Source organism: Apteryx rowi, unplaced genomic scaffold, assembly GCF_003343035.1.
Source record: "Apteryx rowi isolate R43461 unplaced genomic scaffold, aptRow1 scaffold_639, whole genome shotgun sequence".
In the NCBI taxonomy this organism is placed as follows: Eukaryota; Metazoa; Chordata; class Aves; order Apterygiformes; family Apterygidae; genus Apteryx; species Apteryx rowi.
Genome location: NW_020450915.1, coordinates 144,939 through 157,200, shown reverse-complemented (window position 1 = coordinate 157,200; position 12,262 = coordinate 144,939). Strand labels below are relative to the sequence as shown.

General features: G+C 40.5%; 1 protein-coding gene across 3 annotated transcripts in view; it reads right to left on the bottom strand.

The window, feature by feature from the left end:
* UBA6 (ubiquitin like modifier activating enzyme 6) overlaps positions 1-12,262 on the bottom strand; it is a 36,051-nt gene that overhangs the window by 5,284 nt on the left and 18,505 nt on the right. For 2 of the 3 annotated variants that reach the window (XM_026084395.1, XM_026084397.1), the window contains 11 exons: positions 11,166-11,347; positions 10,450-10,555; positions 9,028-9,117; positions 8,834-8,914; positions 8,071-8,199; positions 7,074-7,125; positions 6,905-6,968; positions 5,926-5,995; positions 4,783-4,854; positions 3,710-3,827; positions 404-597 (listed from right to left, as the gene is read on the bottom strand). In XM_026084395.1, coding sequence (XP_025940180.1) covers positions 404-597; positions 3,710-3,827; positions 4,783-4,854; positions 5,926-5,995; positions 6,905-6,968; positions 7,074-7,125; positions 8,071-8,199; positions 8,834-8,914; positions 9,028-9,117; positions 10,450-10,555; positions 11,166-11,347 — 1,158 coding nt within the window. The remainder of the gene's footprint in view (positions 1-403; positions 598-3,709; positions 3,828-4,782; positions 4,855-5,925; positions 5,996-6,904; positions 6,969-7,073; positions 7,126-8,070; positions 8,200-8,833; positions 8,915-9,027; positions 9,118-10,449; positions 10,556-11,165; positions 11,348-12,262) is intronic. The other variant, XM_026084396.1, reaches the window with a different exon arrangement.

Sequence of the window (12,262 nt, the reverse complement as noted above, 5' to 3'; positions counted from 1 at the left end):
ATTAAAATACTCACTTGCAGGAAATTTTCAGTACACAGAGTTAGTTACAGCTACATACAGCTTTAAGTGCAGAAGCTACTTATCTCATGAATTCGGTTTCAGAACTCACAGACATTCTAGGCCACAAAAACACCTCTGTTCACCTTTGGCAGAATTCCATACGATTTATGTGAAAATATTTATGACAAGTTGCACTGATAATTATCATCGTGGAGTGAATATATCATTGTGATCTTCAATGATTTAAAAAAACATTTCTTTAATGGAGCTCTGTCAGGATAGCATTAATCAATACACAGACAATACTGCTTTTAATCATGGAAAAGTAACAGGAATAAACATTCATTTCAACGTTTTGCCAAAGTTCTTGTAAAGCAGCTTCTCAATACAAAACTGTACTCACCAGCCCTGACACTGTAGCAGTAGCTGTTGCAATTGCAGGAATGATCTTTCCAGCAATGCGTTTTGTTTTGAACCGATCTGCCGGTTCAATGTTGTACATCTTGGCTCGCAAGTTTGATGCAGCTGTTATGAAATCTATATGCCCATTACTATCGTCATCTTTTTCAAAAGAGATGGGCTTCATCTGCAAGTCACCTACTCATGGAAAAAAGCAAAAGTAGTCATCAGAAAACTGAAGGTGTCCTGAACATAAGGTTCTACTTCTCTACAGCTTAACAAACTAAAAATTTTAAGTATTGGAATGTGGTGCAGGACTTCTAACTTGCTTTTCCATGCTAGAAGGGGAAACACCCCTCCCAACGCCAATGACAACAGTTGTTAGACATGAGTAACAAAAGAGAAATAATGAGAATGTAAGAATTTATTTTCCTTGCAACACCAGGAATAGATTTTGGGCTATCCTGTGGATGTTTCTTACTCCCCCTACCTCCTTTAGTTCCCTCCTTTGAGAATTCCCTCTGYAAGCCTTGTTAGTCTGTAACAATTTCAGTATGGGCTCAGGCACATGAACGGATTATTCTCACTACTTGTTCTTCGGTGGTAATTTGACTCATGGTAACTAAAAGCCCACGTGCTTTTAGTGTTGGAGAGATGGTTGAGGGTTGACCCTCTGTGGCTTAAAGTCAAACTAATCTTTCTCCCCTGTAGTCATGGGCTACGAATGCACACATGCAGTAGTTGCTCAGTGACCTTTTCATGTGGCCAAGCATTGAAATTGGATTTAAAGATCTACATTTTAATATATCTAGAAGATGCTGAAAAAGACCATATTAGCTTTCACAATCAGGATAATTTCAGATTGATTCCTGTAAGAAATAACTCTTAACCTTCTCATACCAGAATTTCTTTCAGTCTATCTGGGATCTAGTTGGGAATCCCATGGGACAGGGCCCTAGAAGGAAGAGGGGTCCCAGAGAGCTGGTTAATATTCAAGGATCACCTCCTCCAAGCTCAAGAACAGTGCATCCCAATGAGCAAAAAGTCAAGCAAAGGGGGCAGGAGACCTGCATGGATGAACAAGGAGCTCCTGGCAAAACTCAAACAGAAGTAGGAAGTATACAGAAAGTGGAAAGGGGGACAGGCCACTTGGGAGGAATATAGGGATGCAACAGCCCATTTGGAGTTTAATCTGGCAAGGGATGTCAAGGACAGCAAGAAGGGCTTCTTCAAATACATCAGTAACAAAAGGAAGACTAGAGAGAATGTGGGCCCTTTGCTGAATGGGGTGGGTGCCCTGGTGACAAAGGATACAGAGAAGGCAGAGATACTGACCGCCTTCTTTGCTTCAATCTTTACTGCTAAGACCAGCCCTCAGGAATCCCAGACCCTGGAGRCAAGACAGAAAGTCTGGAGAAAGGAAGACTTTCCCTTGGTCGAGGAGGATTGGGTTAGAGATCATTTAGGCAAACTTGACACCCACAAATCCATGGGCCCCGATTCGATGCACCCAGGAGTGCTGAGGGAGCTGGTGGACATCATTGCTAGGCCACTCTCCAACATCTTTGAAAGGTCATGGAGAACAGGAGAGGTGCCTGAAGACTGGAAGAAAACCAGCGTCACCCCAGTCTTCAAAAAGGGCAAGAAGGAGGACCCAGGGAACTACAGGCCAGTCAGCCTCACCTCAATCCCTGGACAGGTGATGGAACAGCTCATCCTGAGTGCCATCTCTAAGCATGTGGAGGAAAAGAAGGTGATCAGGAGTAGTCAGCATGCATTCACCAAGGAGAAATCATGCTTAACAAACCTGATAGCCTTCTATGATGGAATGATTGGCTGGGTAGATGAGGGGAGAGCAGTGGATGTTGTCTACCTTGACTTCAGCAAAGCTTTTGACACTGTCTCCCATAACATCCTCATAGGGAAGCTCAGGAAGTGTGGGCTAGATGAGTGGACAGTGAGGTGGCTTGAGAACTGGCTGAATGGCAGAGCTCAGAGGGCTGTGATCAGTGGCGCAGAGTCTAGTTGGAGGCCTGTAGCTAGTGGTATCCCCCAGGGGTCAGTACTGGGTCAAGTCTTGTTCAACTGCTTCATCAGTGACCTGGATGAAGACACAGAGTGCACCCTCAGCAAGTTTGCTGATGATACCAAACTGGGAGGAGTGGCTGATACCCCAGAGGGCTGTGCTGCCATTCAGAGAGACCTAGACAGGCTGGAGAGCTGGGCAGAGAGGAACCTCATGAAGTTCAACAAAGGCAAGTGCAGGGTCCTGCACCTAGGGAGGAATAACCCCATGCACCAGTACAGGCTGGGGGTTGACCTGCTGGAAAGCAGCTCTGCCGAGAAGGACCTGGGAGTGCTGGTGGACACCAAGTTAACCATGAGCCAGCAATGTGCCCTTGTGGCCAAGAAGGCCAATGGTATCCTGGGGTGCATTGGGCAGAGCATTGCCAGCAGGTTGAGGGAGGTGATCCACCTGCTCTCCTCAGCCCTGGTGAGGCCACAGCTGGAGTACTGTGTCCAGTTCTGGGCTCCCCAGTACAAGAGAGACATGGCACTACTGGAGCAAGTCCAGCGTAGGGCTACAAAGATGATTAGGGGACTAGAGCATCTCTCCTATGAGGAAAGGCTGAGAGAGCTGGGCCTGTTCAGACTGCAGAAGAGAAGGCTGAGGGGGGACCTTATGAACGTGTAAGTTTCTTAAGGGAAGGTGCCAAGAGGATGGGGCCAGAGTTTTTTCAGTGGTGCCCAGTGATAGGATGAGAGGCAACGGGCACAAACTGAAACACAGGAAGTTCCATCTGAACATAAGAAAAAACTTCTTTACTGGGAGAGTAATAGAGCACTGGAACAGGTTACCCAGAGAGGTTGTGGAGTCTCCTTCCCTGGAGATATTCAAAACCCGACTGGACACAGTCGTGGGCAACGTGCTCTAGGTGACCCTGTTTGAGCAGGGGGTTGGACTAGATGATCTCCAGAGGTCCCTTCCAATCTCAACCATTCTGTGATTCTATGAGATCATTCCCCTCCTTAGAGTTCAGTGCCCTACTGTCTGACCACAGTCATCATGACTATACCTATGCATAACAGAGAATCCTAAAATTTGCAGGAATCTCAGAAATAAAGAAGCATAGGGTAATGTCAAACAATAAGGACCATTACCTGCATGGTACTCAAGATAGCTTTAGTAATCAGCTACCTGCTTTTTGCAGAATTACTGAACAGCTTTATTCAAAGACTTGAGTTTCATGCTACCCGCAGTGCACTTGCAAGCCATTACTAACCTATAAAGCTAGTTTTCACTACTCACTTTCCAGAGCTTCATTGGATAGTATAGACTTTTCCAGCTGGAAAATAGCATTTCTTTCATCTTCACTGCTGACTGGAATATGATCTGGTTTCCTTGCAGTTTCATCTGTCTGTACAACCTGCAAGTGTATGCACCACTCGAGTAATTAAATACATTATCCTTGTGCAGCACAAAGAGTGAAGCATACTAGACTTGCTGTCTTCCCCACATTACTATCAACCCCTCCCCTCTAAATGTATTCTACAGTGAAATGCAATAAAACTGACAACTGCACAGTTGCTTCAGGTGTAAGACTTTCTTTTCTGATTACAATGCCATTTAAAAACATCTTCCGGAAGCGTGCAATGCAACACAACTGCATGCAAGCAAATTCACAGTCCCCAGGAGTTAGCTAAAGAACTACAGGTTAATCTTTGCTGCCAAGTATTTTAACCAACTGCAGTTGGATGGGCCTATTGCAATGCCAGGTAAAGAGTCAGAATATCGGTTTTTGTTTCATGAGGCAAGCGCTCATGAGACAAGCATTAATATTGGGCAAGAAAATATGAAACTACCCTAGAACAACTTATTTGCTATTTTTAAGTGATGACAAATGCTAGCCACTGCACAATAACACTTCAGGTATTTTGAAGTGAATACTTCAAATACAAATGTAAAAGTAATAACACTTTCTTAATACTTCCTAGAAAGAAATAACAAATTGGCACTAATCAAGGATTATTTTAGGAGTAGCTTTTGAGTTATTTTACTACTTTCATTAACATCACAGCTGTTGTACAGGCCTAGAAAAGCTTTCAGATTTAAAATCACACTTGTCCATGGAAAAAGCTAATACAAGAAGTCATTTGCAAGAACCCTCCCAAAAATTCACTTTGTATTTAGCATCTGGTACATGGATACCTTAGCTATATAAAGTTAAAGCAATCCTGCATACCACACTCTTGTTTCCCTAAGTAACATTTTCATTCATATTTATTTCTGATCAGCATCAGTGCAAGAATTAGTGGGAAGTCTGGGACACTGCATGTGGACTTTTTTTCCTTTTCCCCCTTTAAATTACATAATTAACTTACTTTATTTGAAGGTCTGAACTCTGGTACCTTTACAGATGAAGTTATCTTCAAAATAACTTCTTCTGACAAATCCTGTTTTCAAAGAAAAAGAATTTAAATTCTCATCAACTCAGCCCTCCCCACAAAGAGATTCTATGCCCAGTAGTATTTCAAATACCCCAACCAAAAAGCCCCGCAAGTAGTCAAGGGAGGAAAACTAAGTGCAACCCTTGCATAAAGACTCCTATAACCATTTTGCTATGAAAAGTAAAAATAGGCAAAATGCAAACATCTTTGTACAGAATGTAAGATTTGTATGATTTTGATAGGAATGCATGTAGAAATGAATACTGGAATTAAAAATCAAACTTAAGAAAATAATATCATCTAACATTTAAATGTAGTTTAAAATGTCTGTATTGCCTTTTGTCCAAGCACCAATGCACTGGAATTTAAGGCAACTGGGAAGCTTGAGAGAGCATAACTACTTGTTACCATACATCTGATTTCTGCAGATATGCCATGAGGGAAGAGGTCACGTTTCTTTTATCTGGTGTTTGCAGCACAGGTGGCAGGGCAGTTGTGCATTCATGGTAATTTTGCTCTACAACGCACAGTAAGTCTGACCAGTCTAGAACCTGTCAGCCTCACTGCACTGCACTTGGATCCATCTCTGACTTGCAACTCCTAAGCACAAACAGGAGAGCATTCCTCATGACATAAGTGGTTCAAGGGATCAGGAGCAAAATGTAAACATGACTTGCAGGAAAATCCAATTAGAGAAAAAAAGATAACAAGAAAAACAAAGGATAAGCAACACAGAGGCTGTGTGAGTAGTAAAAAATGAAACAAAAATAATAAAAAGGCCTTAAGGATATTTTCTTTCAGTTCAGTTATATTACACAGCAAATAGATCCATCAAAATATGAATTTATGAGTTCAGTGCTTGCTGAAATTATTTAATGTGCTAGTCATTTTCCTCATTAAGAATTCAAATAAAGAAGACTAAGTGTAACAGTTGCAGAAGAGCCAGTGCTGAAAGACAGAATACTTTAAGAATCATTTTAATCAGTACTTGGAAAGGACTGGCAACAGGACACTGGACCAAAACTGAAAGTGAATATCCAAGTTATGAGATGGAAACGTTGTTACAATATGGATTACCTTTTCTGTGAAAGGAACACAGTACACTGTTGCAAAGAGTTTTGCTGCACTCACAATGAAAGCAAAGTGCCTGAAGAAAAGAGAAGTTTGGGGTTTTTTTACTTCGGTTGCCCAAATGAAGGTTCGGGATCATATTCAAGCAGGTTTTGAGAAAACACACCAAGTAACAGAATTTCTGCCCTTCAGAGCACACAGTCCAAAATGGATGACAATTTTGGGGAGGAGTTCTGAATCCTTCCACAACTGAGCAACCTTTGATGAGTGAAGAGGGATTTAGTCTAGAGTAAACCATATTTCCTTAATTTCTGCAGTCAAGAAAAGGACTGCAAACCCTCACAAGAGATTAGTGTGGTCAATATAAAGCTTCACCCCAGAAAGACTTTGATACTTCCAATAATCTCAGTTTTTATAGAAACTAAGAATGGGGATGAGGACAGTTTCTCAAGGCAGGCACAGGCATGCAACAGATCAGTGCTTTCAGATGTGTCAATCACATCAAGCTTTTAAATTATCTGTAACACCCAAACCATCTAGATCAGCCCCAAATCATGATGGAGAAATGGCTTCCCACCACTAGGTCATTTTAGGTAGTCAATTTAATTTGGCACATCCTTTCTTTTATGATATAGTGGTGGGAGGAGGAGAGAGGGGTGCACAAGGACAACAGCTCAGTAGTCATGTAGTTACACTGTTAATGAACAAATTGGCCATTAGCCAATTTCATGTTAGCTACCGGCAGAACTTCCCATAGCACCTTCCAACCTAATGTTAGTGAAAGTTAAATTACTCGCAGTCAAAGCGAGGCAGTTTACCCAGTCTGCCACAGCGTAAGACACTATGCTAGTCCCTACCACCAAGTAGCCAGTTAGCTATCGGTCCAACTTTTAGCGCTACGAAGCCATAGTCTGGCATTCTCTACTGCTGTGGGATGACTTTTACAGGATGCTCTGAAATGCACCAGTGGCAGTACCATACTTACAAAGGATTGCTAAATTCAAACTTCACTGGAAAAGGCGGCCTCTTTGGTGACTGCCAGAACAAACCTGGTAAGAAGACAGACTTGAGATGAAATTCTAAGATATCAGAAACAGTAACACACTGCATACTCCATGAATTTGCAAGAGGCACAAGCAGATGTTTGTACTTACTTCCATCTTTTAGTCGTGTATCGAGGGGAAATGAATGAAGGAGCTGAAGAGCCTAGAGGAAAAGCAGAGCAGATTTATTAATTTGTCATACACAGATTGACATTAAACACTCTAAATTAAGCCTTCTTTTTGGTAATGGTGTGAAATCTTGTTATAGCTTTTAGGACATTCCAGTTGCAGAGTTGAAGTCACTTAGAGGGAGGAAAACACAAGACATCCGTGTCGAGGTGGAGAGCTCAAAAACACAAGTACTAATAGACAACAAAGAGTGACTTGTCCCTTCATTCACTGCATGAGGATGATAATGTCACCTCAACTTTCCCATGTTCAAAAAGATATTTGATCCAACAAGCAAAGTGCTCCCCCTACCTCAGCATCAGTTTAGGAGAGCTGCATACCAGTTCGCAACTAGGAACACAATGTTTTCTTAACATGAAAATTACCACCATTAGCAGGGCTTCTATATACATGGATATGGTACATTTATTAATACAAAATATCATGAACATGTCTTTCCTACACAATTCCTCCCCTCCCACATAGTTGGGCAACATCGTGGACCAGACTTTCAGAATGACTGACAAGTAGACATTTTTCAGCCATCCTTTCTGTGAAATCTTTGAGAAAATCAAGGATATCAATATGAGGAGTTAGGTAACAGGAAGTTTAGTGGAAAAAAAGCTATTGTCCTAGGCCAATAAACTCCTTCAGTAAAGACATCTGGAAAAATAGTCAGCCGGAAAAAAAGGCAAGACACCTGCACCGAGACTGCTGAATAGAGCCACTAGGCCTGAGTTAAAACACCAGGCTATAAAACTCGACAGTAGAAAGGGGAAGAGATGCAGTCCTTCTAAGACACTATAAAGTGCGTTATTTATGGAGAAGAGATGAAGAGTGTGCAAAAGACTTGACACCTAATTATCAGGTGTTATTACCAAGTTTTTTGAAAATCCTTATCAACCAAGCATCATCTCACTTTCAGGTCTTACCTACATACCTTATGGCTAAAATATTTCTCAAATTTTACTCTTGCTAGTTCCACACACTGAGTCCAGTTTCGGGGTCTCCTACCGAGTGTTTTAATAACATGAAAACAGCCTTCTAAACTCTCTCCTGATTTTATTCTCTAGATACAAAAGGAAATAAGAAAATATTAAAACAGACAAGATTCCACACAATCCAGTCACACAATAAAAAAAGATTTTGGTAAGTTACAGGCAAAATGAAACAGAAATTTATCTTGTAAAATATTAACCTTTATGTGATCCTTTCCACCAGGATTTTCCCCAAGTGTTGTGGTCTACTTGTTTCACACTTCCAGCCAGTCCTAGTGATGATGAGCCATTAGAGACCCCAAGGAAAATATAAAGCAATAAAGCCTAACATATCACTTGAAAGTGATTCTTCCCTTGAGTTTTTCCAGTTGGCTGCACATCAGTGTTCAGTGTGATATCCACTATTTGCACTATATATCCACTATATGCTAGCTGGCAGTGCCTCAGTATTTCTGGTATTTCTATAAGCATGTACAGAAGGCACATAAGCTAGAGAAGCAGTCCACACACACAGGACTTTGGCTCTTACTTACTAGACATGACAGAAATACTGTTACTATGACAGATCAGCTAACTACTTTACCAAATAAGCCTTCAGATTTACTAAGTCAGAAAATAACCCAAATCTTTCTGAACTTAAATTGAAACACATTCCATATAACTTTAGTTAAAACTCTGTATTTTATCACAGCAACTTACTCCTACCTGTAAAACTTCTTCTGCAGACAGATAGGTTTGCCAAAATTTGTTAAACAAGGAAGGCTTGTGAGAAAATGCACTTTCAAACTAAAAAATAAGAAAAAGAACAAATATGGCATTTTGCAAGAAGCACAACAGAATCCTCACCTTTCAAAATACACAGTAAGTTATGTTAACAGCCAGTATGCTTATTCTCATACCTTATCCCTTGCCCACTGTATTGTATGCTCAATGGCAGCTGGGAAAGACTTCAAGGTGCAAAAAGGTATTTCTTCTTCTGGTGGATCCCGCTATATTTAAGGAGAGTTGCGTGTAAATACAGGCATATTAAAGTTTATTGCTAATAACAGCACCAAGAATTTGTAGGTTATTTAGATCTGAAATTCCACTGATGTTAAATACAACATGGCATATTTATGAGGTTAATGGACTGCCTTAAAACAAAATTTGGTTTATAAATACTAACATGTCACTTTCTGTTTACAAAGAACAACCTAAACTCAACATCATTCACTAAAAACCTCAGGGACAGGTAATAGGACAAGTGAAAAGCAAAACTGAACCCTAAAACACACACAGTAGAAGTTAGCAGCTAGAGTTTTTCCGAGATGTGCAGTTCATATTTACATACACTCACAAGGTGAAATACACCCTTTCATTCAAGGCCAGGTTCATGGAACCTAACAAGACCATATGGATGCTCAACACCCATGCTCTGTGTCCACACGACTCCATTTCATGGTGCCCTCAACCACTGCATTCCTACCTGGAAGAAGTCATCTCATAAAGGCTTAAATAGAGAGATTATACTACAAGTGTTTGAGGGTTAATTACCCTATTCTCCATTCTAACAGAACTGGTATGCAACCTTGGAGAAAAAGGCAGACTAATGCCTAACGCCTAAGGCTTCTGCTTCTCCTACTTCCCTGCGGAGGTGATAACATCCAAGAAAGGAATGAGCTGGCAGAAAGTGGGTCTAAGAAAGAAAACCATGAGCACAAAACCAGATTTCAATCCCCTAGTGGGGCTGGCTTCTTATTTAGAAGGGAGCTTTTAAGGAAAAAAAAAAAGTCAATCCTTTGAAAACACATCAGAACCATGKTTTTTTCCACCCAAACTCTATTTAATAGCCATTTTCTAACTATGAGATAGGATAGGCTCCTCTGACTCACAACAACCACCCAAATTCGTTACAATCAAGCACATGAATACCGTGAAAAGAGCACCATTTTTTAGCCTTAAGTGGTATTCAAGCAAGCAAGCAAATAAATAAATGGTGTCATTTCAAGAGTGAGAGTTTTATTACAAACTCATTCTCTCCCCAAAACACACACATTCAAAAGAGAAGTTACCAAGGTTTGTGCTTCATGATTTATACTGTAGTTGCTTCTAATTACTGGCCTAGGTGTAGTCACCAGCTAGGTAGCAGGTATGTTATCTCAAGTCTGCTCATATTTTTCTTCCTCTGAAGTTTTCCTCATAAACCAAGGAAATAATTATTTCTAAATGAGGCTGCAACACAAATGGGCCACTTATTTCAAATAAATACATGAAAGATTAAAGAATCAGAGGGTACTGTGGGATTAGTTACAGAAGGTAAGTGATGGTCCTAAGATACTTACATGACTGTTATAGGACTCCGTCAGATGAGGCACAATAACTTCCGTGTGTCCTTTAGTTCCCATAGTTCCAGAGTCTATAAGGGGACGCAGGTTTGCTACACAACGACTGACATGGATAGACATGGACAGACATGGACAATCAGGATACAGAGTAATCACTACATTCTTGACTTGTACAATGTACCAGAATGTAACCAAAAATTAACGTAGGTGCTTTCAGAGGAGTGAAGAGCTTATACCAGGCTCAGAAACAGAAGACGTGAAATAAGGAGAGTTATTTCTAGTTAGATCAGGACACCACTTGGGTCAATCCTATTTTGGATTAGGAGTGTTAACAATTCTCTTTAAACTTCCCTACTTGTAAAGTCTAAGTACATACTCCTCTGTATAAATAATTCAACCTTAAGACTATCACAACATTCACCACCCCACCCCCAAACAGACTTCGACAGCCCTTCATTTCTAGGAACTCACTCTGAGGCTCTCTGACAGGTGAACAGTAGCAGCAGTACAACAGCAGAGTTTGCCTCCACCATGAATATAAACCCACTCCTTCCCCCAGACTGCTGCCAGCATCCCTGTTAAGGAGCAAGATAAATCCAAGAAAACAGCTATGGGATCTCATAAGCACTTGCAATTCAGGGAAATTAAGAATAGGAAAGTGGAGTTCAAATAAGAAAGTCGAAAGCAATCCCCACTTCCTTTCCGCAACCTACCTATCAATGTATCTTCTTGCTTCAACATTGTCCAAAGCTGTCACAATCACATCTTGCTTGGTATAGAATTCATCGCTGTAAGTGTTCTCAGTGGCTGGACAGACTTTATTAATATATGAGTCAATCTTTAAGTAAGGATTGATGTTCAGAGTTGCTTCTGCTGCAGTATAGCTTTTAGGTTTCTAAAAATATAAACATATACAAATATACATGTATGTATATATGTACGTATAAAAACAACATTCAGGCAGTTAACGTCTGGGTCACAGAAGTAGTGCCTTCATTTGCCGATCAGGCAACAATTCATTATCATGGAAATGCTGGCACGCAAAACAAACAATAAAGGAAATTTTTTAAAGTATATAGCTCCCTCACAAATAATTCTCTTATTAACCTAGTTTAATTTTAATTTTAATTAAAAAATAGTGGGTCAGATACAACAAGGAGAAAGTGCTTAAATGGTGCAGCAGAAATGTATCAAGTAACTAAAACAGGTGCCACATGTTGCCTCTCATGCTTTCAAAATGCCATAGGAAGCAGTTCMGGACTGTCAAATGATAAATCCATTAGTTACTGGGACTATGTCTATGCAGCATAGACATCACAAACCTATGAACAATCGCATTGCTGCAATGCATTCCACACAAAGCCAATTTCTAAAGCTAAATTGGAATAGTGTTCTTCACCTACCTGATATTTCTAGCCATTTTAAAAAACTATATTCAAGTATTTAGAGATCAGCACTTAGAACACTGGAACTCAAGACCTTGTAGCTTGTGAAAGCTTGCAGAGTTCCCTTTCCATTTATCTATCCATCCAAAACGTAATCTGTTCACAGATTTGCTAGATGTAAACAGCAGGCAGAGAATTCAGCTGATGGGTTTTGGGCTGGGGAACCCCATTTCCCATTGCTGTCCAGATGGATGCTGTCCCAAGTACTTGGTAAGAATTTCTGCATCATCCATTTACTGAATGTACATATTTTTTTCCCACGCTATTTACCTGCTTAATGAAGACTGAATTGAGACACGATATATTTCATATCAAGAGCCCATACAAACATGGGATTTAAACTGCAGCTCACCATAATAGACATC